General features: G+C 47.1%; 2 protein-coding genes across 3 annotated transcripts; one reads left to right on the top strand and one right to left on the bottom strand.

Moving 5' to 3' along the window:
* Positions 1-1271: 1271 nt before the first annotated feature.
* Positions 1272-17976, bottom strand: CCT7 (chaperonin containing TCP1 subunit 7). 2 transcript variants are annotated; one of them, XM_032652500.1, is made up of 12 exons: positions 17818-17976; positions 12801-12954; positions 11854-11960; positions 10358-10483; positions 9436-9488; positions 8913-9084; positions 5565-5729; positions 4553-4741; positions 3826-3923; positions 3303-3435; positions 2597-2803; positions 1272-1651 (listed from the first exon to the last, which is right to left on the bottom strand). In XM_032652500.1, the coding sequence occupies exons 1-12, from the start codon at positions 17821-17823 to the stop codon at positions 1430-1432; spliced, it is 1632 nt and encodes a 543-aa protein (XP_032508391.1). In that variant the 5' UTR covers positions 17824-17976; the 3' UTR covers positions 1272-1429. The 2 variants fall into 2 exon arrangements, with proteins under 2 accessions (XP_032508391.1, XP_032508392.1); XM_032652501.1 differs by lacking the exons at positions 9436-9488; positions 11854-11960; positions 12801-12954; positions 17818-17976 and having other exon boundaries at positions 1288-1651; positions 10358-10419.
* Positions 17977-18891: 915 nt separating this feature from the next.
* Positions 18892-23230, top strand: PRADC1 (protease associated domain containing 1). Its single transcript, XM_032652508.1, has 5 exons — positions 18892-19101; positions 21264-21364; positions 21890-21999; positions 22280-22447; positions 22673-23230. Exons 1-5 carry the CDS (start codon positions 19035-19037, stop codon positions 22791-22793), a joined length of 567 nt encoding a protein of 188 aa, XP_032508399.1. The 5' UTR covers positions 18892-19034; the 3' UTR covers positions 22794-23230.
* The last annotated feature ends 249 nt before the right edge of the window (positions 23231-23479 follow it).

The following is a 23479-nucleotide window of genomic DNA, read 5'->3' as shown; positions in this document are numbered from 1 at the left end:
TGCTGGAGGAAGGCCATGCAGGTTACTGACCGTGCCACAGCTTTCAGTGTGTGCAGGCAGATAAAGAGCCTCAGGGTGTCCCTTCTGGCTCTTAGCCAGGAGAAGCCATCTTTAAGGTCAACCCCAGCACAAATATAGCAGGAACAGCACACGCTTGCCCATCCCCTCACTGGCTTGGTAACCTTAGGATGCTCTGGCCGCCAATCCGACTTTGGCCTGATGGAGACCAGTTCCCCATCATGATCTGGCTCAACTTTCCCATTTTACAAAATGGGGCTGCCCCACTGATTTAATTACTCAGGTCTTGAAACATTTAAAATCAGAAAAAAGAACAGGTGTTTAGGCTTAAACTGTGTGTGGCTCTAGCATCAAACAAGTAGACAATTTATCCCCACAACTCTGAGTCAGCTATTACCGTTATACAGGTAGAACGGCTGAAAAAAATTTACTTACAGACCATCAAGTTAGGAGGGATGCCAAACTCCGAAGTCTGGACCTGCCACCACCCCCATTCTGCTTTTGAGTTCATCTGACTTGGCTGGAACTCAAGAGATTTTTTAAAAAATCACTTCCCAGATTCAGGGAGCAGAAGCTTCCTATTAATTACAGGTAGCTGCAGGCCAACTCTCAGAACTAGCAATAAACAAGGAGGCAGTTAGACCGCCAATTTTATCCGTGCTGGCTGTTCTAAACTTCCTCTGGTCAGAAGACAGCAGAAAGGACCACTAGTGGCTGAGAGAAGACCGGGTGGCTCCTTCAGCCTCCTCCTCAATGGACTTACTTCTAAGAAGTCACAAGAGTTTAGAAAGGATCTGTCCTCTCCGAAACATTCCTCCGAAAGCCCTCAAACCTCAAGATCTTGAAAAAGAGGGATGAAAAGACTGAGCCAAAAGAATACGGAAGTAGAAGGGGGTAGACAAGGTAATGTAATGCATTTAACTCAAACCCAGAGAAACCCTGGCAGCAGAGCCAGGCGAGGCCAGGGCTAAATAAGGTGATGTCAGAAGAAAAGGAAGCAACTCCACACCCCCCAGCCACTGCTAGGACTGAGAAAACCACCAAAGCTAAACTTCCAGACAGGGGCTACTCAGGTGGAGCTCCTCCCCTGGCAGAGTGGACCTACACTCTGCCTAACAATGACTAGAGGTTGTGAAGGACTCAGCCCAAGAGGGAAGATGATTTTCTCTTTTCTACCTGTTGGGTGAGTACATATAAAGCTACAATTCTGAGCTGCAGTCAAGACATGTATGAGTACAACTCCTGTGCCCAAATAATTTGCAAAATGAATTCTAAGTCTTTTAAGTTTTATTTAAATAACCTCCAGTGAGAGCAGCGTGGGCCAAATACTACCCCTTCCTTGTAATACCATTTCACCAAGACAGAGTGAGCACAGCCTGCAGGCAGCCTGCAGTGAGAGCTGGGGTGCCACTCAATGGGGGTGGCCACGACCTCGGCCCCGGCCAGCAGCTGGGGGAACATCCACTGTTGAGCGAGGGTTCTTGATGGTTTCATCTACAGACACAATGAGGCACGCAGCCTCAGAGGCTGCAGTCAGGGCATTGATCCGCACCATAGCTGGCTCCCACACGAAGGCCTCAAAGTTGTCAGCAATGTCCTCATTGTTGATGTCCACGCCATACCACATGCCCCCCTGAAAGAGCAGAAAAAGAGGGAAAGTGACATGGAACTGCTCTCAAATTTCTTCTTGCACACCCTCTGAATGGATTGTTAGGAATCTTGTTAGGAATTGGATTGTTCCTAACAATCTCTCTTGGATTGTTAGGAATCTTCAGGTTCTCTGAACCAGCTGGCATCTCCCTGAGGAAGGCGGCATTACAACAGGAGCCTGGAAGCCTCTTCCCACCCCTCCCCCACCCCCAACCTGAGAAGTGCTGACCACAGAAGACCTCCGGGCCCTCTCCCAGGCAAGCTGCTGGCTTTTAGGGAGGCCCCATCCTCAGGTCACCTGAGGACTGTGTATGTCAAACCAGGCTTTTCAAGAGGAACACTTTCCAATCCCTTATCTCATTGCTTCCATTAGTCCCGATTTTACAGACAAGGAAACAGACGCAGAGAGTGACTTACTTAAAGTTTTAACACAAGTCAGAAACTAAGTCACTCACTTAATGCTGCTGTCACCGCACTGAGCATTTAACAGACAGCATTTAAGAAACATCTCTAAATGAGTATTTGCTAAACAGCAGATGAACAAATTAAATTCTCAGAGAGATCACAACTTGGAGGTGGTAGAGCCATGGCTGGACTGCTGTCAACAGGGCCCTGGAGTGCTTCACCACCAAGGAACCCAGTACACACGGTATGTGCTTCCAGGCAGAAGGCCACAGGGTTCCTTTGGTTCCTCTCACTGCACCGTGAGGAGTGATCAGACTCTTGGAAGCACTGAACAAACCCTGGAACCACCAGTTCCAGCACTGGTCTTTCCTTCTGACCTCAGAGGAGGCAGGCAGTTGATACTGGGTTTGGTTCCAGCACTATCACCTGGGCTGACCACACAGAGCTTGAGTAAGCACAACACACACTCAGAATCTAGCCCTGTCCACCCAGTCCCTGGACCCGGAGGAGAGGAATAACCCACCTGGGCGTGCCGAGCCCGCAGCTTGTTGAGGATGTTTGTGGCATCAAAGCCAGCGTTGTCACACAGCTGGCGTGGGATAATTTCCAATGCCTTGGCATAGGCCCCAATCAATAGCTGCTGTTTTCCTGGAATGGTCCTTGAGTAATCTCGCAGGTACTTGGAGAGCTCCATCTCAATGGCGCCGCCACCAGCCACCACTGAATCATTCTGCAGAGACCAGACCCACCACTAAATGCAAGGGGTCCCCAGGTCTAAGCTCCAGCCCTGGCCAAATTAGGCCGTTCAGTCAATAGGCCGTCTAGCCCAGAAAGAGGGCTGGTTCCACATTCCCTCCCTCAGCCCAAGCCCCAGGAAGCCCAGACATGGACCTTGTCTAGCACATCCCAACTTCAATCTGGCGAACCTTATGGTTTCTGACCATCTTCAAGGTCACCTGTAGCTTGAGGGCACTGGCACAATCCCTGGGATGGCTGACTCTATCAGCTCCACAGCTGCTCACAAGAACAAGTCTTAGCTTTTAAGGCAGCATGACTTATTTTGAGAGACTGAGGCTGTTTCTTTATCATCTGTGAGACAAATCAGGGCCCACATGCCCCACATGGAAGGACACAAGTTATACAGGGAAGGAATCACCACACAAATCCAGGGTCTCAACAGCTCAAGAGGCAGAGTGAGCTGTGCAGGCTGGAAGCTCCCAGCCTAGTACCTTGATGGCCCTTCTGACAATCATGATGGCGTCGTGTAGGGACCGCTCTGTCTCCTCCATAAACTGCTCAGCGCCACCACGGAGAATGATAGTACAAGTCTTGGCCTTGGGGCAGCCTTTGAAGAAATTGTACCTACACCCAGGGTCAAATCATACTTGTGAACTCCTTTCTGCTGCCAACCTGCTGTGTTCTAACCTTACCAAGTCCTCCCAACACTCAGCAGCTGCTCTTCTGTTCCCCACTAAGGTTCTCCAAGCCCACTCTGAAAGACATGTTCTTGGGAAGGTCTAGGGCTGTACCACAGGGGCATAAAAGATGTGGAATCAGACTTTAGACCCAACTTGATCTTCTTCCCTCCCAAAACACTCTATATATCCGAGCTCTTTATGCCCCATGAGATATAAGACCTCAGAAGAGAATAAATAGCATGTGCTATATATATACCACACCCCAAAGATGGCAGAAGGCCACCAGGCAGGTCTCGTGACCTAAGCAAACAGGGAGCCCAGGCCTACTGCTCACCTCTCGCCTCCAATCTGGGTCTCTTCAAAGACCTGGCAGCGGCCCAGAACATCTGATGATAGAGCGTTCACACTGGTCTGGATGGAGCCTCCGCAAGCCTGAGGAACACAAGACAACATCATCTAGCAGTGAAGGCTCACACGAGGCCAGAAGTGAGCTTCCTGCCACTTAGTCTTAAAGCCAATTCCCATGTTAGACTGCCATGGTGCCCCGGAGCTCTCCTCACTGGATGACCCACTCTCACCCTTGACCTCCAGGCTCCCTCTGGAAGAGGAGAAAAAACAGAGCTAAGACACACGAAGGGCAAACAAGCCTGGTTAAAAGGAGATGGTGACCCTCTGTTTCACCCAATACCCCCTCCCCTAAACTAGGGTGCTTTGGGCCCAGCGACTGAAGTCAGGATCAGTGCTTTAGACCTGAAGCATCTTTGGTGAGATGCTCAAGAAGAAAGGGAGGAAACCTGGCCGGAAGCATCCAGCCTGGAGTTTAGCCAGCTAATCGTAGCCCTACTGCTAGGTTTCCTTACAAATCAGCTTCCCTGACTTGTTTGGTTAGATTAACTCTTGTATACCGAGCATATACACACTGGAACTGGAGTGTTTCATGGCAAAAAGAGTTAAGAACACAGTTCTAGATTCACATACCAATCACTCCAGTACACCAGGGGTAAGTGAAAACCCCCCTGGGGCCACAAAGACCAAGAAGCAGCCTGTGAAAGTTTGGTTACCATCATTGTCCTCTTCAGGTCCTCCTCCGGCACTCGGCCAGCACAGAACATGTCCCTGTCAGCAAAGTACTGGGTGGCCACGTCCCCAATGGGGAGTTTGGACAAGACGACTTTGGCTCCAGAGTGATGGATCCTCTCTAACTTGTCATAAAGAATGTTCCATTCAGCATCAACAATTGCCTGATAATCCTGAAGAGACCCAGAAAAGGATGAGGATGCTTTGGAGTGGAGGTTAGCCTATACGGTATGTTAAAATATAACACACCCCTGCCAAATAAAATACACTGATTTATTTGGGAATTAACAGGGATAAACAGAATAGCCTCCTCTCAGTCCAAATATACAAGGACCCTATAAGGTAACTTAAGAGTCACCTAAAACTTTCAAACACAAAGGCAGAAAGTAACCCCAGGACTGGGAGCTACTCCAGAGCTAGCACTTGCTACGGTGCGAGACCTACTTTAGCCCAGCTGAGTTCCAGCTCCTCTGAGGCACTGCACCCATGGAGTTACCAATGACAAGACTCTTTCCCCCAAAGGCCATTCTGTGTTGGGGATACATTTTCCAAGAATACTTGCTTACAGCTGGGTGACACTGCTACCTCCAGAGACAGCCTTGGTGATATCAATGTTGGGAGCACACCTGTCCCTGCAACACGGGACCCAGTATAGAAAGGGCAGAGTTCACATCTGCCCAAATAAGAGGAATCAAAATACTGGGCTCACTATATAGCTGAGAGGCCCCTGCAAGCTCCTTCCCTGGGGCCAGAGGATAATATTTCAGCATGTTTGCCCTATCCAAACCTCCTCAGGTCCAGGTCACTGAGAGAGAGCATAGAGTGAGAAAAGAAGTGGACCCAGTATTCAGACATTAATACTTAGGGGGATAGGAGGAGAAAGGAGCCCATAAGGTACCTGAGAAACAAAGCTAAGCCCAAGATGGCCACAAAGGTCCAAGGCTATGGCCCAGAATGTTGCCCATTTCCATGCCACTGCCAGCTGGTAGGGCCTACCTCAACTGTGTGGACTCTGATTTCCGCATTATCCTTCTCAGCTTTCAGCTCGAGCTCAACATTTAAAAGGGCAATCATTGGATTATGGTACTTTTTGGGTTGCATTTCAAACCCAGCGTAAGAGAAAGTCTTCTTGAATGCAACGCCAGCTACAAGCTGGGACTCCTGTTTAAAAAAACAAACAGTTCAATAGTTCAGTACTGGCATGAAATGAAATCAAGTTAGTGGTGTGCTGGACTAATAATGCATGTCCATTTCTGTGAACCTGAAAGAGTTAACCATGTTTTTATTTCACTGTTGTAACAAAGTTTTTCCATCATCCTAAAAGCTAGGAAAAATACAGAGCATATTTTGGTTGTGCCTTCAGTATAAGGAAAACCAGTTTGCTTGCAGAGACTAAGCATGGTAAAGGCCTGTTTGGGCTGTTCTCTAAGACTGACTTCCAAAGCAGGTGCCAAGGGATGCACTTTGATCCCAACTCCCCACCTCCCAGTCTTCTACACATACATACACATACCCCTCCCTACCGGTACTGCACACGAGCACACATACCTGTGTGCTGTAGCCTAGGTGCTTCCTCCTTCCAGGAGATGAAAACAAAAGGTCCTAAGGGTCAGAAATTTCCTGCAGTTCCCAGGCTGTCATTGTGGCTATTCCCATCTTGATCCCTCAGAATATGAACTACTACCACTTGTTCCGTAACAGAGCTTGCTGTGGGGTGGATTTAATAGCAGGGCATAACAGAAAGCATGTTGCACTCGGGAGTGGCTTCAGCAGTATCAGAAGACAGGTTCAAATCTCAGATCTCTTTCTTACTAAAAAACCTAGTCATTTCCCACTCCGTAAAGAAGGGTGTATTCAGTATGTGAAGTAAGTCAGAAAGAAAAAGACAAATACCATATGATATCACTTACATGTGGAATCTAAAATATGACACAAATGAACTCATCTAAGAAACAGAAACACTCACAGACATGGAAAACAGACTTGTGGCTGCCAAGGGGGAGGATGGATTGGGAATTTGGGATTAGCAGATGCAAACTATTATATATAGAATGGATAAACAACAAGGTCCTACTATATAGCACAGGAAACTATATCCAGTATCCTGTGGTAAACCATAACAGAAAAGAGTATGAAAAAGAATATATACATATATATGTATAACTGAATCACTTTATTGTACAGCAGAAATTAACACAACATTGTAAATCAACTATACGTCAAAAAAATAAATTTTTTTAAATAGTGTATTCAGTTCAACGACCTATATGTTCTCTGCTAGTGCTAATCTACAAGCCTAGTCTATAATACTGTAGCCTTTCGGTGAAACAGATTGCTACATCATTCAAATCCACAGCCTCCTAAAGGGGGTGATGCCTGAGCTGAATCAAGATGGATAAGCAGAAATTAGTCAAACAGAAAAAAGAAAGAGATGTTCCCAAAAGACAGAGGCAGTGTGGTGCAATCAGGGGATGAAAAGCTACCTGCAGTTGCTGGACTACAAAATAAAGAGGGCAGGGACCAGTTTAGGAGAATCTTAAAGGCTCTGCTAAGGCCTGACTCTTATCCTGTACACAATGTGGAACCCCACAATGCTTTACACACAGAGTGTAAACTGGGGAACTTCACGCTGCAACAAAAAATAGAATGGACTTAGGGGATGCAACACTGGAGGAAGAGTGACCACTACCAGGACAATGGTCTAGTAAAAGAGACAGACTTAGGAAACAACAAATTGGTAGGTAAAATAAACCACAGTGATCAACAGGTTGGGGGGAATTGGAAATATTTTTAAGGATGACCCTAGACTTCTGGGTTGAGTGACTGAATAATGGTGGTGATAGCAGCTATATCAAGGAATACAGAAAATATTACAGGTTTGGAGGATGAGATAATGAGTTCAGTAGCAGTGAGATCCAGGAGTGTGAAGCTCAAGAGAGAGGTAAAGGCTGAAGATATATATATCAGGAAGTTTTCAGTTAATCCTGAGAACAAGTAAATAATTACTACCACCATTTAGTGAATTGTGTGTCAAGTATTGTGTTAAGGGTTTTACATGCATTTAAGAGATGTGGGACAGTCTGAAGAACATGTGTGTGGCTTGGAGCCCCTGGCTTTCTCACCAGATAAGATTATTAGTTCTGATCCCTAGTTTAGTGAATGCCAATCTCATCTCAAGGGTTTACGGGAGTAGGAAGGCCCAGGAGGAAATGGAATATTGCTATCAAAGCAGTGTGTAAAGACAAAGTCGGCAAGCCATGATGCAAAGAATGGGCGGAAACACGAGTGGTAGTGGGGGCTGAAGATGGGGAATGGCTCAGATGACCTCCAGATTCCTCACAGCTTTATTATATAAAGAGAACCTCATCCCACTGACATGTGCCATGACAGGAGGAAGAGGGAGGTGGACAGAATGAAATGCAATTTGGAGGGGGTAGAAGTCCCTCCAAAGACTTCAAAGAACAAAAAGTAAAGGGCCAGGATATAATATTTCAAGCAGGTCTTGTCCTGTCCAAATCACCTCAGGCTGAGGTCACCAAGGAAGAGTAAAGTAAGAAGTAGAGCAGGCCAAAGACTAGAAAAGGTCCAACATGGAGACACCAACATCAAAGAAGGTTTCCAGACAGATACTTCTGTGTTAAAAAAGAACAAAGTTATAGTTATGCTGTGCAATACAGTGGCCACTAGCCAACATGTCTCTATTTAAATTTAAATAAGTGAAAAAATATGTTGTTAAGTAGACAAAAGCAAGTTGCAGAACACTATGTATTACAAGTGAGCATTTGTTTAAGAAAACAATATTTACATTTGTACTTACAGATGCAGAGTACTTCTGGAAGAAGAGGGACACGGACAGGGACACGGACACACACACACACACACACACACAGAGTTAACTGGTGGCTGTATCTGGGGCAGGAGTGGTGTAGGGGACATTTGTTTTTTCCTTTAGGAATTCTAAACAGTTTGAATTATGTATTATCTATAGGGAGAGGTTGGCCATATCACTTGGAGAAGAATGGACTGAAATGTACTTCTCATAAATTTATTGAGGGTTTTAGATAATTTATCAGAGCTAGCCCTATCCCCCTCCCACATTAACAATGAGATTCTTAAAATCAGCCAGTTCAATCTTCCACTCTACTGACAAGTAAATATAGGTCTGCAGAGGTTACAAAATGCACCTACAGAAGCCTGTAGCAGCAGTATGGGGAACAGCTCCAGTCTGCCTTCCAGCCCAGCATGCATTCTCTCTGTTCCTGTACCGTGTGCTCTCCTACACCAAGCTGTCTGAAGGGTCAATGTGAAAGCAAGAGCCTCCTAGGGAGGCCACAGCAGGCTCACCTCTAGGGCTCCACCCTGAACCTTCTTGATTCCAATCATTTTAAGTTGCAGCAAGTCATCGAGCATCATCACCGCATCCACCACCATCTTCGCGAAGAAGGCTTTCTGCTGGGAGATCAGCTTGGAGCTCAGAGCAGTCACGGCACATTTCTCTAGCAGCTTCCTCTGCTCCCTGGGACACAAGGGTGGGACCTGCATCAGGCCTTGAAAGCCCCTCTTACCTGACTCTACTGCAATATGGAGAGTTTCTGTTCTAGTCTCTAAACTCAGCCCTCAACAATTTCATCTTCTGTATCTTTAGGGCAGATTATCAGTGACAGCCGGTGACTGCAAGTCAAAGACCTTATGAGTGATAGCTTTTAAACTACAACCTACAGCCTCTTTTGTAATGCATGGGCTGGGGCACAGCCAGAGGTCTAGCAAGAGCCAAACAGCCCCAGGTCATGCAAGGATTCCACTTGCTTCTGCATTCAATTTGGCCACGGGGAAGTCAACGTTCTGACAAAGTTCACTGCAAACTTACACTTTATCTTCCTTCTTCACAGTGACGGCAATCTCTTTGATCTTGTTAACCGCCTGCCAAGAACACAAGCTGGGTGAGTCTCTCATGCTCAAGACAAACTGGAGAAGTGTGTCCCAATCGCTCCTGCTAGTCCCTAATCTGTCTGCTCCCAAATCTCAAGCATTTCTACTCCAAAGCTGAAACAACATTTCTAAGTCTTGTAGCTGCCCAGAAAAATATAAATCTCTATAGTTTAGAAAATGCCCAAAGTTAGAAATGTAGAGTAGGTATAGTTCTGAAGAATCATCAGGGTACATCAGGATTCAGCTCTGGATCTGCAGGTAACACACTAAAACAAATGAATGGAAACATACTACGACACTAAATTAGGCCAAATTTTCTGGCTTACAAACAGCACCTGTGACAACTTTTAGCACTTTATATATTAATTAGGTATGTTATATACGATACACATATTTGTATGTTAAACATGGTATCTTTACAAAGCCATCTTTTTCAAAAGATATCCGTTCATACTTACTTCTCATGTATGATTTCGTTTTAATGCCACCACCCCAAAACAGAGATAGTAAAGAGACAAAGTAAGGCATAGAGGAACTGACTTACCCCAGGTTACAGAATGAAAGTCAAAGGTCAATAAAAGCAAGGTCTCAAGATGTGCCACGAAGTACTTGATAAAAACAAAAACAGCTCTCACCAAGAGCTTAGTATCATAGTCTATCAGGAAACCTGAGGCTTAAAGAGATTAAGTAATATACCTAGTCAAAAGCTACTGAATGGTAGAACTGAGATTCCTAGGCAGCAGAATTCAGAAAATGTCCAAGGAACCTTGTTGCCAGTCCCTCCACACCCCAATAAAGATAGTATCCTAAGAGAAATAGAAAGGTGCACAAAGCGCCCAAGTTCACCAGCACTCCCATACCAACTGAGTGGCAGTGCGGAAAGCTCGGATGATGATCTGTGGGTGCAAACCTTCCTCCACATAGGGTTTCACCTGCTTCAGAAACTCTGCAGCCAGCAGGGTCACTGAGGTGGTGCCATCACCGACCTGGAAGAGGATGATAGTAAATTCACGTTTTCTCATGTTCAGGGATAAAGCTCCAAAACTCCACTTTTTAAGCAATCTACCCATTTAAACTGGGGACTGTTTAAATGGACATTAAGCCTTTTCTGGGAAGCACAGCTTTTTGCAACAAGTAGAAGAAAGGTGTTGGTTGATAGGTATTCATCCCATCAAATGGTCCTGGGCCACAAAATTAATTCCCCAGCCAGGCCATTCTCCAAAGAGAGCTGATTTGGACAAATTTCCCCAGAATATGAAATCATATATGTATATTAGCCAAGAACTTATTTATTACGGACAAGATACTATGATGAGTAAGACAGTTCCAGAGATGCTTATAATACAATGCTCACATGTCACAAATAACCATAGTAGCAAGAAGTATGAGATAAATATTCTTTAAGGATTACAAAATACTACAGGAGTTTACAAAACAAACCTCTAAGGACCAGCTAAGGTCCTTTTTATTTTAAACACTATTTGGAATTAGCAGATCACTAGTCTGCTAATCTTTCTTACATAGCTATTTTCTATGATAGGATCTAAACCTTATTTTTAATGAAGGAGGAAAAGAATAAGAGCTTTCTCTCTCTCTCTCTCTTTTAAGAATAAGAGCTTTTAAAAAAACTAGCTAACCTCTGATTTAGAAGATACTTATTTTTTATTCACTTATGTCCATTGTATAATATAAGGGACTTCAGGGAGAAAAAATGGTTACTGCGGCGAAGGGTTTAAGCTGCCAAATTCCTGAACAAAATTCCTTTGTTGAAAATATTAACCAATCAAATCTATACTCTTCTCACTTTAATTTTATATAACCCATACTGTTTTACAGGCTACTGGGTCCTAACAGACCTTTTGATATAACTTCAGGACATATCTGTAATACTCTGAAATGCAAACTTGTCTCTCTCAACATTTATTATCAAGACTCCAGTGTCAGAAATGGTTTTTTAAAAGGCAGACGAGTTAATGTCACTGATTTGCACACATTAAGATGGTAAGTTCTAGGCTACGTATATTTTACCACCATAAAAATATTTTCTTTTAAAAAGAAAGGTAAACTGGAAACAGTCTCCAGCCCCATCTTATAAGGCAACCAACAGATTAGAGGTTAAATTATTTACTGAGCAATTCAAATGAATGACAGCACACAGGCCTGATCTTAAGATCTCAGCCACACACAGTGGATCAGCAGGAATTTTTAAAGACTATTAATTCCACCTAAATATTTTCGCAAGCAACTACTTGTGAAATTATAATTTTAGACATAAAATCAAAATTTTTAAAGAAAGGAGAGCAAAGGAGCAAGCAGGCATGTGTTTCACTGAAACACATAGGCTTGATTTTCCTACCTCAGCATCTTGGGATTTGGCAATGTCCACTAAAGTCTTTGCTGCAGGATGGACAACATCAAGGAGTTTTAGAATTGTGGCCCCATCATTAGAAATTGTTGCTTTGCCTTAAAAGGAACAAACACAAAGTAAAAATGTAAAGACCTTTTCTTAAATTCTGTCTTCTAGTTGGACTTGGAGCCCATATACACATTATTGGGATGGGACAGAGGGGCTCATGGTGGGAATGAACTGATCTTTTTAGAGTTAGCTCTGTGCAAAAAGGGCCACCTAAAATCACACATTCCAAAGACCATGAACTCCTGATTTTCCTTGAAGAGCAAAGAGCACACCTCTACTGGATGTAGAAAACATTTTAAAAAATAAGAATAATCATTTAGATATTCTTAACAGTTGATACCCTAGTATTTCACTCGTAAATTAATATACTAAAACATAAGGGGGAATTTGTCTTGGCAACATGATCCAATGGGAGTGACCACAGGCAACTCTGGAAGATTCCATAGTGTTTCTAGGCTAAATCTCTCTACAAGGCAACAGGCTCCTGAACCAGGCTTCTCCCATATATTCCCAGGGGGCTCAGGATTCAGGACAATGTCTGAAAAGAAACTGCTTCACAGTGAGCAATCCTTCAGAGGTCTTAAAAGCAGTGAGATTTCTGGGCTTCCCTGGTGGCGCAGTGGTTGGGAGTCCGCCTGCCGATGCAGGGGACACGGGTTCGTACCCCAGTCCGGGAAGATCCCACATGCTGCGGAGCAGCTGGGCCCATGGGCCATGGCCGCTGAGCCTGTGCTCTGCAATGGGAGAGGCCACAGCAGTGAGAGGCCCGCGTACCGCAAAAAAAAAAAAAAAGGCAGTGAGATTTCTAATGCCAACCTCTGCTAGCCCCAAACACTCCGGGGGAGCCTCCTCTTCTGCAACTGGCCTGAGGAACTCTGCAGACTTACCTCGGCCATCCACAATGAGCTTGTCCATACCACGGGGGCCCAGGGTAGTTCTTACAGCCTCAGCAATCACCTGGCAGGCACTGATGTTACTTACAAGCTGGGGGATGCCTTGGGAGCTATCAGTCCCCTCTTTCAACAGGATAACTGGTGTGGGCTAGAGAAGAAAGAGCAATTGAATGGTTTTTTAAAAAAATAATCATTCATTACATAAGACTTATGGAGGGAGAGGAAAAATGCTCTCATCTCCCCAATAACAGAAATATATCTGGAGGCCCTTTTAAACCACATTCCTCCACTGTCCATGCACTATATCAATTCCTTAAACTGCCTCTACCTCCAGAGATAGCATACTTGCAGGTGTGCCAGAAAATGGTTTGAGAAGCACTGATTTAGTAAAAAGAACAAATCAAATAATGTGTTCTCCAGTGCCCAACTGCATAAGCATAGCCCCTTCAACATCTGACTTTATTCCCTGTTTTAAGGAATTAGGCCACGTCACAGGAGGAAGCAGGCCACGCTCAGTGTTCACCCTCCAGCAAGCATTCATTTATCTGCATTAGAGCTTAATTGTAGAGAAGTAGATGGGGCACTGATGCAAAACATGAGGTGTTAACAGCTTCAGATGTTGTCCTGGAGATGCCCAAGCAGACAGCTTTACCAATGATGTTTAGCTGGAGTGTAGGGAAATGGCTAGGCAGAGAAACAAATGGCACCTTTGTCCGCCTCACAAAATGACAACAAATCTAATTTGTACAGCAATCTTTCCCTCTCTCATGCTGGGTCCATAAAGCCTCCTTGTGACTAATCTCCAACCAGATACCCTAAACAAGTTTTTCTCTATTTTGCATTGGTCTCCAGAACAGTCACTGTTCTCGTAGAGGCTTTATCTGTGGAACTGCTTTAAAAACTCTGGGAAGACAGGGATACCTGCTTATTTTAAAGCAGCTGCTTAGGTTCCTTTGCTCCAGTGACCATTAGCAGACAGTAATTCCTTAGCTTAGCACACAAGACTGCTTTCTCTCTGCATCCAAGCCTGTGCCTTCAGAGATGAGCTCATGAACCAGGCCCAGACTTCCCCGCATTTGTGACTGATTTCATGTGTATAAAACAAATTAAGGATAAATACTGTTGCAACATTTTTGTTATGTTAGTTATGCGTGTGCTATTACGCTATGCTTTGAAATTTATTTTTTCCTGTGGGTTACAATATAAAGTTTGAAAATCACTGCCCATGTCCACCCCTAGGGGGTACTTCAGGTGTCTGAGCAGGGAAGGCATAGGAAAGCACAGGGCTGTTTCAGCCCAACAAAAAGGAGCCAGGAATTCACACACTACAAAGTCGAGCAACCCATGAGGCTGACTCCACATTAACTGAGCAGTTTCTTTAAAAATTCGACTCCTTTAGCCAGTGTAGCTGGAGGGTAGTGAGTAAGTGGAAGACTGGAATGAGGCTGAAGAAGCAGGTAGGAACCAGGTCACTACTCACTTACAGACTATCGTAAGGAGTTTAGATTTTAGTCCTACAAAGAAGGGAAGCCCTGGAAAGGCTTTTAGCAGAGGAATGGCATAGTCTAATTTACACTGGGAAAAAACCAAAAAACAACTATAGAAAATGGGTAAGAAGAGGCAAGATATAATGTGCAAATGCATAAAAACAGGCTGGAAAAATGTACAACAAACTAATGAGTAAGAGTGGTAAGTAAAGAAAGTTTTGACACTTGGATATTTTGTTTTGTTTCAACTTTTTCTAACAAAGATATCACACATTACTTTTTTTTTTTTTTTTTTTTAAGAATACTGGAAGGAAAATTCCTTCCTTTTCATGGTAGAATCCCAGGTTTGGTGGCAAGAAATGGCTTCTCTATACTCTCAGCTTTCCTTCGGGTTCCTCACAAGGAAAGCTGTGTCCCCCAAAAAGCCCCACCTTCTCCCAGTCCTGCTAAATCATTCCTCAGGGCAACCTCAAGTCACCTCTGGTCCAACCCTGCCCCGGATGAAGTCCTACGTTTTAAATCAAAAACCAACTTGAGTCTTAATCCCTTCCTATTTCCTTTGACAACAGATTCTTTCACCTCTCCAAGGCTAACTTATCCAATGTTTTTATAAACTTTTTCTCCCTCTACCTCCAAATTGTACCCCCACCAACAAGAGCCACACTGCCCCGTTCTACCAAAACCACTTTACCACCAGGCCGGCAACTCCTCAGAGTCTCCATTCTTCCAAATTTTCTCAACAGCCGTTAACATGAGCATTGGGAACAGGGGATCCCAACACTCTCTGCTCCTTCTTGAGCACAATGTTTATATTGCCATCCATCTTAAAGCACAAGCTTCCCAAAGGTAAGGAGTACACTAATCTCAATGTGTAGAATGCCTAGATTTGGTCACATACGAAACAATATACAGAAGCTTTTGGTGCTGAAAATCCAACTGTTACATATCAACTGACCCTTGAAGAGCATGGGTTTGAACTGTGTGGATCCATTTATACCTGGATGTTTTTTCAATAGTAAATACTACAGTATTACACTATCTGAGGTTGGTTGAATCCTCGGATACAGAGGAACCCCGGATATGGAGGGCTGACTAAATCATATGCAAATTTTCAACTGAGTGGAGTCAGGCCTCCTAACCCCCGAATTCTTCAAGGGTCAACTACACTTGAAAATGCTTTATACAAGCCGTGAAATAAGGTGGCAGTCAGTTATTTTTGGAAAAGCATCGGCATCATGGTGATACTAAATTCACTGAAAATTCTTAAGTACAAAGCAAGGAGGGCTTGGAAGCAGCTCACCACGTTGTCCCCAAGTTCCCTACGCTTTAAAGGCCCTACAGAAATGGCAGCCTGGGTACAGAGATCATTTAAGGAGGGAAAGGTGGCAGGGCTGGATTGAGCCAAGCCAGGTCAATCAGGATGGGTCCTCTTCTGTCAGTTTCCCGGGGGCAAGCACTGCTATGGAAAGCCCAGCTTCTGTCCCTAAGTTATTTTCCAACCACATTTTTACTCAAGTAAAGAAACAACAGCAGAATCCAGTAATCTGCCAAGGGTATCATGGAAGGCTTGGTAATTTCAGCTTAATAGTCTTCTTCTTCATCCTCCTTAAAAACTTTTATTAAGCATTATTAAGCGTGACGCTCTATAAAACAACAGGTGTTCATATTCTAAGTCATGCAGTGCTCAATACCACAAAGGCAAGCATACATTCTGTACGGCTGTACCAAAGACTGAGCTTTCTGGGGAACCCTTTTACCTCTCAATCACAGAAGGCTTCCAGAATATCAAGTACCAATTCAATAACAGCAAGGAGAATTCTTAGTGACTGAAGTTTCACACACCAAAAGGATAGCTATAATTGGTCAATACAGCAAAGAAACAGGAAAGACGTCAGTTCAGGAAAAACCCAAGGTGGTGGTCTGGAGCCTCTTGGTGAAGGGTCTTATCACCAGTCAGAAGAATCTTGGTTCTGATCCCCAGTTCTTTAAAGGCCAACCAAAACTCTTATGGTAGCCTTGGCAGGAAGGTGGATTACAGGGACGAAAAGGCAAGCAACCACCTAGCAGACTAGCTAACATGCTGAGTGTTACTACCTGATGGGCACTTCATATGTATTCATTCATTTAATCCCCTTTAACAGACTGAGGGCCAGAAATGTAATACCATGCTCAAAGGCACACACCTAGTAAGTGGCAGAGCTAGTTACGAACCTAGGCATTCAGTGTAGCTCCAAAGCCCTTACTCTCCACTGCTCTACTATGCTGCCTCTGCACACAAGATGAAGATGACTTCAGGAACAGTAACGTTGAAGATGGACTGAAAAAGGCAGTACTGGAGGTATGAAAGGGAGAGGGAATACAGATTAATGCCAGGTTCCTTCTATCTTGGGTACAGGTGGGATTCACAGGGCATTTGGCCACAATGAACACCTCATAAGGGTCAGTTTGACATCTACTAGGTCAGGGATAAGCTGAGGAAGCAGGAAAAGAACAGAGAACTGAGTTGGATTGAGAGGCTAAAATGAACGAGTGAACTGCCAAGTGCACAGGGAGCAGTATCTTAGGGTTTTGCTTCAAACACTTAAAAGCTGACCCTGTTCAACAGCAACTCAGGAGACACCACCGAGGTGCTTTGGGACCCATGTAAGGTATGTGCAGCTGAGATGGAAAAACGGACGCCGTGGAAGCGGGGAGGGGAGGAGGGCTACAGAGACACTCCAGGATTCACCAACCTCCCTAACTTAAGAAAACAAGAACCAGAGTTAGGTGGCCAACTAGAAAAGCCGCCTAATGTCACATCTGGAGGCGCAGACAGGGTCGGAGTCAGAGGCCAGGTCTTCCCACCTCTGATGCAGTGTCCCCATCTGCCCTACCTATTCTCCTGGCTGAGGAGGTGGACCTCCGACAACCAGCAGAGCCTGGTACATTCAGTAGGTAATAAATAATGCGTTTGCTTAATGAACGAGTGAGTTAATTAAAGTACGAGCGGAGAGATCTGTTTCCATTTACGCAGCAGCAGGCGGGGAGCAGTGAGCGACCACAGTTGAGACCTTGGGCTCGGCCCGACATAAGGTCCCCATGCTGCCTCTGCAGGTTCTAGGAAGCACCCGCTTCACATCCGCATTTTCCAGGGCAGCCAGAGCTTCCTAGTTTGGCCCTCGACCGCGTATGCACGCTCAACCCGCAGTCATTTAACCCAGGTCATGATTATGGGGGCTCAGAAAACTGGGTGGCCGATGCGGGTTCGCGGCCCCGAAGCACCCTGGGATTTGCAGTCCCCAGCCGGCCAGACCAGAGCCTCCTCTTGAGCCCCACACCACCCTCTTCGAGGGCCCCTGCTCCGTGCCCGGGCCCACCAGACGGCGGTGGGCCGGGATCACCCACAGACAGGGCTCGGGGGAAGGATCGAGGCAGTAGGCTGGCGGGGGCGGGGGGTAGGTCCTACTGGACCGGCCCCGGCCAGGCGGCGCCAGCTACTGACCAGATGGCAGCGGATGGAGCCAGATGCGCAAGACACCACTCACCATCATCTTGGAAGCCTATTCAGTGGCCCGCGGTTCCTCTTCTCTGCGCCCGGGTCGCCCAGCAACCCCACAATTCTCCGCGCCAGAGAAACCCCCAGAAGCTTCGCCAAGCCTTTGGAACGAGAGGAAGGGGATGGGCCGCTTCCGCCACTCTATGGTTCGCTATCACAGAGTCGGCGTAGCTAGAAGGGCCAGAGGCGGGGCTTCCGCCAGCCGTCTGACGAGAAGCGGTGGTAAAGGAACAGTCAGTCGCTGGTTTTCGATGGTGCCGTTCTTTTTGAGCACGTAGGATCCTTGCTCGGCCGCGTCGCCCACTAACTCTAATTCCATTTCCCTTCTCCCCTCAAACGCCAGCCCAAGGAATGCAATAAACGCAAATATTTATTGAGCGCTGACTGCGGAACAGGCTTTTGATAAGTAAGCATTTGACGTGAGCTCATTTAACCCTCACAACGCTATCGCGATGGCACTGAAATCATGCCCAATTTACAGATGAGAGAACTGAGGCTGAGAGGTTAGGTGTCCAAAATCACAGTTGTACAGTAAATGGTAGATAAACAGTCGCGGGCACCTTGCCCCAATGCTCGTTTTCTGGCTCGGCACTGGCCAGAGCTTCCTCGAGGGTCGTGTACATCAGTCTATGTCCCCAGAGCCTACTGACTATGAGAGCGCAAGCGCCGGTAGAACTAGGCAGGGGTCGCCGGAGACCACCTGGGCGCTAGACGAATGCCTTCCCAAAGAGGGGATGGGAAGGAGGAAAACACAACTAGGGGAAGGTAAATCGTCGTCTTGCGAAGCGGCCACAGGGAGGATCCGGCCGAGACCGCACGAGCTGATTGGCCAAGACTTTCGGCGGCTGAGGCGAGTACTGCGCGTCTCCCACCTACAGTTCTCCCGCCCCGCCAGCCAGCGAGGTCCTGCGGAGTCGAATCCAATCAGAGAAATGCTGGGGCAGGGACGGCAGTTGCAGTTAAGAGTTAAAACAAATTAGCCCTCGGCCCCACTTCTCTCCACCAATAGGAAGTGGGCTAGGGCACAGGGGTGGCTACACGAGCAGGCGTCAGAACCAATCAGCCCTGGGCCTCGTTCCGGTGCGCCAACCGGCGGCGTGAGCGGGTCTGGGGGCGGGAGTCCAGAGCAGCTGTCAGGCCGAAGTCCGGCGAGCTACGCGCAGCAGGGCGGCTGGAGGAAGCGCGGCGCCGGGCCGGGCCCTGGAGATGGTCCCCGGCGCCGCGGGCTGGTGTTGTCTCGTGCTCTGGCTCCCCGCGTGCGTCGCGGCCCACGGTGAGCGGCAACGGGCGGGACTGCGCTTCAGGGCGGGGCTGGCGGTCCAGCTTAAGCCCGGCTCGGGCCTGGGTCCACGGGTCACCTTGGGGACCCCGCGAATTCGGAGCAGGGCAGGTTCAGAGACGGGCGCCTGGAGTGGGTGGGTAGTGGTTCCCGAGGGACATGAACTGTGTGCGGCCTGAGGCTGGGCTGTGAGTCCTCAGCCCCCCACGTCGAAGTAAGACTCCCTCTACCCCCACTAGCGCTGACTTAGGTGGCGAAGGGGGCGAGGAACAAGGAGCAACTAGCGATACTACAAGCTGGAGAAACGTTAAGCACTCACATACATAAACGGGGCCACACATTGCTACACGTGGGTTCACAGGCACTAGCACATACGTACACACCCAACTTGTTTGCACCTACACGAGAACATAAACATACACCCATATACGTACTTGAGCACATGTGTATACCTACACTTGATTTACACAGCTCAGCAGATGCAAAGGCCAGGCAAAGATGTATGTGGGGAGGAGGGGAAGCTTAGTGCTAATCCAGGAAAGCTTCCTTGGGAGTGTATCTACCCGATGGGAAGTCTTCACTCCCAGGATAAAAGGCCATATATGTAGACCAGTGCCAAGCCAGTGGAGCTCTACCGGGTGGCTGATTTTGGACAGTAGAAAAGGACAGCAAAAGCCACAATCCATCCCAACGCTGGCACACAGTAGCGACTTGATAGTTTGTTGATTGACTAACAGACCTGTGGCAGCAGCTTCCACCTTTTCACATTCCTCAGTCTCTCTGGGCTAAGGGAACCAGGGACTCAAGTTCAGGTAAATCATTAGACTTTGGTGCTAAAGAGATCCACACCCCAGAAATATCTGGTTATTCTGGCAATTCCCTTCCTCAACACAGTAGAGCTGGAAATAGCCGTTCATTCATTCAACAACCTTTTTGAGCACCAACTCTCTCCTAGCCACTATGTTAGATAATGTGGATACAGTATTGAATGAAATTACAAACTTAGGCCCTTGTCCTAGTGCAGGAAATAGACAATAAACAAAAAATTACAAATACTGTATAATTACAAATGATGTTAGAAGTGTCATTGGAGAAAAAGTATATTTTGAATGGGCATAAGGGGAGGGCAGTCACAGGGCAGGTTTCCCTAAGTGACATTTAAGTTATGACCTGGTAGATGAATAGAAGTGAGCCATATAAAGGGGTAGAGGTGGGGGTAGGGTGAGGGAACTTGTAAGAAGCCTTGGAGATGTGAAGAAACTGAAAGGAGGGCAGTGTAGCTTGAACATAGGAAGAGATGAAGTTGGAGGGCCAGATCAAGCAGGGCCTTGCAGACCAGAGTTAAGTTTAGACTTTAAGTGCAAAGGGAAGTTGTTGAAGGGTATTGAAGTGGTGACATGATATTTGCTTTAAGATGTTTTAAGAAAATCCCTGGCAGTTATTGGGGGAATGGACCGTAGGGAGCAAAAATGGAGGCTAAGATAGACCAGTTAGGGCTTCCCTGGAGGTGCAGTGGTTGAGGGTCTGCCTGCCGATGCAGGGTACACGGGCTCGTGCCCCGGTCTGTGAAGATCCCACATGCCGCGAAGCGGCTTGGCCTGTGAGCCATGGTCGCTGAGACTGCGCATCCGGAGCCTGTGCTCCGCAACGGGGGAGGCCACAACAGTGAGAGGCCCGCGTACCGCAAAAAAAAAAAAAAAAGACCAGTTAAAAAGCTGCAACAGCCAGGACAAGAAATGATAGTGGCTGGACTAGGAGGATGGCAGTGGAACCAGAGTCAACTTTTAAGTTTTGGTGAGAGTTGCTTTGTACACAGGCTACCACATCTCCATCTTGAAATTCCCAAGTCTGCTTCAGAGCACAGATGAATTAACCCTCAGAGAGGTTAACACTGGAGCTATGTCTTCCTGGCCCACCTGTGTAAGCAGCAACAGCAGCAGCTGTAAATCTCTGGGGTTACTAACTCTGTCTGCATCAACTCTATCCTCTCCAGGGCAGAGACCATCTATCCTACCCACCTGCAGGACCCAACTGGCTGAAGCTGGGTCTCTGGGCCCAGACCTTAACCAGCCCCGTTGAAGGCATGGGGTCCATGATCTGAACCTGAACCAGCTTTTTTCCCTTGAGCCTTCTCACTTGTACATTTTACCTTTCAGGCTTACGCATCCATGATTATTTGTACTTTCAAGTGCTGAGTCCTGGGGACATTCGATACATCTTTACTGCCACGCCTGCCAAGGACTTTGGTGGTATCTTTGTAAGTTCAGGGAGGCCCCCCCATCTCTGATCCTGTCTCCACATTCCCCGCACTAAGCCGAGGTGACCCTCATCACTTCAACCCATACCTGAGTGCTGGGACAGAGAAGGGGGCAGAATCCAGCTGACTTCCAGGGGCTACAGAGCCAGGAAGGGCTTCCAGCTATTCCTCTGGGTATAATACAGACCTGGGCACCACAGAGGGAAAAGCTATCTTCTTAGGGACACGAAGTAGTGAAAAACCAAGGGCTCTGCTAGCTCCATCTCTGAACTACATGACTCAAGGCAAGTTACTTCCCCTCTCTGGGTCCATACCAACTTCCCTTCCTATGTCTGGGAAAGGCAGGGTGGGATAGGACTAGACAGACCTTTGTGAGAATTAAGTAAAAATGCTCAAGTGTCCAGTACACAGAAATCGTTCCTCATTTCCCTCACACTTTGTGAGAAGCTGATAAGATGGGATGGTCAGCCCAGTCCTAAAGCAGGTGTGTCTCCCCACACTCTCACCTGTCTAAATGTCTTTCAGCACACAAGGTATGAGCAGATTCACCTTGTCCCTGCTGAACCTTCAGAGGCCTGCGGGGAACTCAGCAACGGTTTCTTCATCCAGGACCAGATCGCTCTGGTGGAGAGGGGGTAAGGAGTGGACAGGCATGGGCACAAGGGGAAGGCAGGCATAGGGTAGATTCTGAGATCAATGTTGGTGGTGATGCTTTGAAATAGCTGCTTTTAAATAATTCATCTTTTTAAGGGTCTTTAAGAAACATCTTAAGATTATCTAAGCCTTTGGCCATTTACTTGTGAGCCTTTATCAAAAAGCCTCCAAGGTCCTCCTTTCATCTTCCCAGGGTGGTGGTCTGGGGAATGGATAGCTAGGACCCTGCCTTTCCTTTGGTCTCATCACCACCTCTTCCAGGGGCTGCTCCTTCCTCTCCAAGACCCGGGTGGTGCAGGAGCACGGTGGGCGGGCAGTGATCATCTCTGACAACGCAGTTGACAATGACAGCTTCTACGTGGAGATGATCCAAGACAGTACCCAGCGCACAGCTGACATCCCCGCCCTCTTCCTGCTTGGCCGAGATGGGTGAGGGCTCTTTGTCTCTGGCTGTATCAGCACCAAGCTGGGTGCCATGACTCGGGGAGGTCAAGGGCAATCACCAGTCCCTACCCACAAGCCTCATCTTGGGATGCCCTGGTTGGAGGGCCAAAAAAGTCCTCAGGCTCTGGAACTCCCAGAGTGATGGGGACAGTGGGGCAGAATGGGGTGTCAGGAAAGTGACCATCACCACCTCTCTTCATGCTCTCCCAGCTACATGATCCGCCGCTCCCTGGAACAGCATGGGCTGCCATGGGCCATCATTTCCATCCCAGTCAATGTCACCAGCATCCCCACCTTTGAGCTGCTGCAACCGCCCTGGACCTTCTGGTAGAAGAGTTGGTCCCACATTCCAGCCATAAGCAACTCTGGGCTGGGAAGGGGAAAATCCAGGAATTCTGCTGTTTGGGACTTGGGGATAGCATTTGGGGACTGGGGGAGCCAGGCAGAGGAAAAGGGCTTGGGCCTTGGCTAAGTTAAAGGAAGACACACCACTGGCCTTCCCTCCCCTGGGCTCCTAAGGTGTCTCATGCTATGGGAAGAGGCAAGACCCAGGCCCCAGGTCTTAGGGGCTAGGGTCTGGAACTAAAGGGGCCAACAGCAGGTGGTCTGAGAGCCATCTGAGACCTGTCACATCCCACCTGGCTTCAGCCTCCCCACCCAGGGTCTTTCACAGCAGTTGCTGGAATGGTATAAGGAGCTGGTGTTTGAGGACTACATAATAAACCCTCACTGACTTTTTAGCAATAAAGCCTCTCATCAGGGTTGTAACTGTGTCCTAGAGTAAAAGTACACAGGGGTGGGAGGGGCCTTCAAACACTTATCCGGTCCCATGCTCTTGTTTTGAAGGGAGGAAATTGAGGCCCAGAGAGGATACATGACTTGCCCAAGGTCCTTTAGGACCAGTGCTCAGATTGCTAATCTTGGATCACAACAGCCTCCTGCTCAAAAACTTGGGAAGCTGTAGTTCAGTCCCTGAGCAAAAGCCTCATCTTGTAGCCTGGTACTGAGGATCCACAT

The sequence above is a fragment of the Phocoena sinus genome, chromosome 13 (genome assembly GCF_008692025.1).
Source record: "Phocoena sinus isolate mPhoSin1 chromosome 13, mPhoSin1.pri, whole genome shotgun sequence".
Taxonomy (NCBI): Eukaryota; Metazoa; Chordata; class Mammalia; order Artiodactyla; family Phocoenidae; genus Phocoena; species Phocoena sinus.
The sequence above is the reverse complement of the archived record's forward strand: the minus strand, read 5'-3'. Positions and strand labels throughout refer to the sequence as shown.

Coding starts and splice junctions, on each gene's coding strand:
- CCT7 (XM_032652500.1), bottom strand. Junction 10,484..11,853: donor CCAAATCCCAAGATGCTGAG/GTAGGAAAATCA, acceptor ATCCTCTTCCAG/GTCGGTGATGGCACCACCTC. Junction 3,436..3,825: donor ACCCAGATTGGAGGCGAGAG/GTGAGCAGTAGG, acceptor CCCTGGGTGTAG/GTACAATTTCTTCAAAGGCT.
- PRADC1 (XM_032652508.1), top strand. CDS start 19,035: ATGGTCCCCGGCGCCGCGGGCTGGTGTTGTCTCGTGCTCTGGCTCCCC. Junction 19,102..21,263: donor CGCGTGCGTCGCGGCCCACG/GTGAGCGGCAAC, acceptor TTTACCTTTCAG/GCTTACGCATCCATGATTAT. Junction 22,000..22,279: donor ATCGCTCTGGTGGAGAGGGG/GTAAGGAGTGGA, acceptor CACCTCTTCCAG/GGGCTGCTCCTTCCTCTCCA.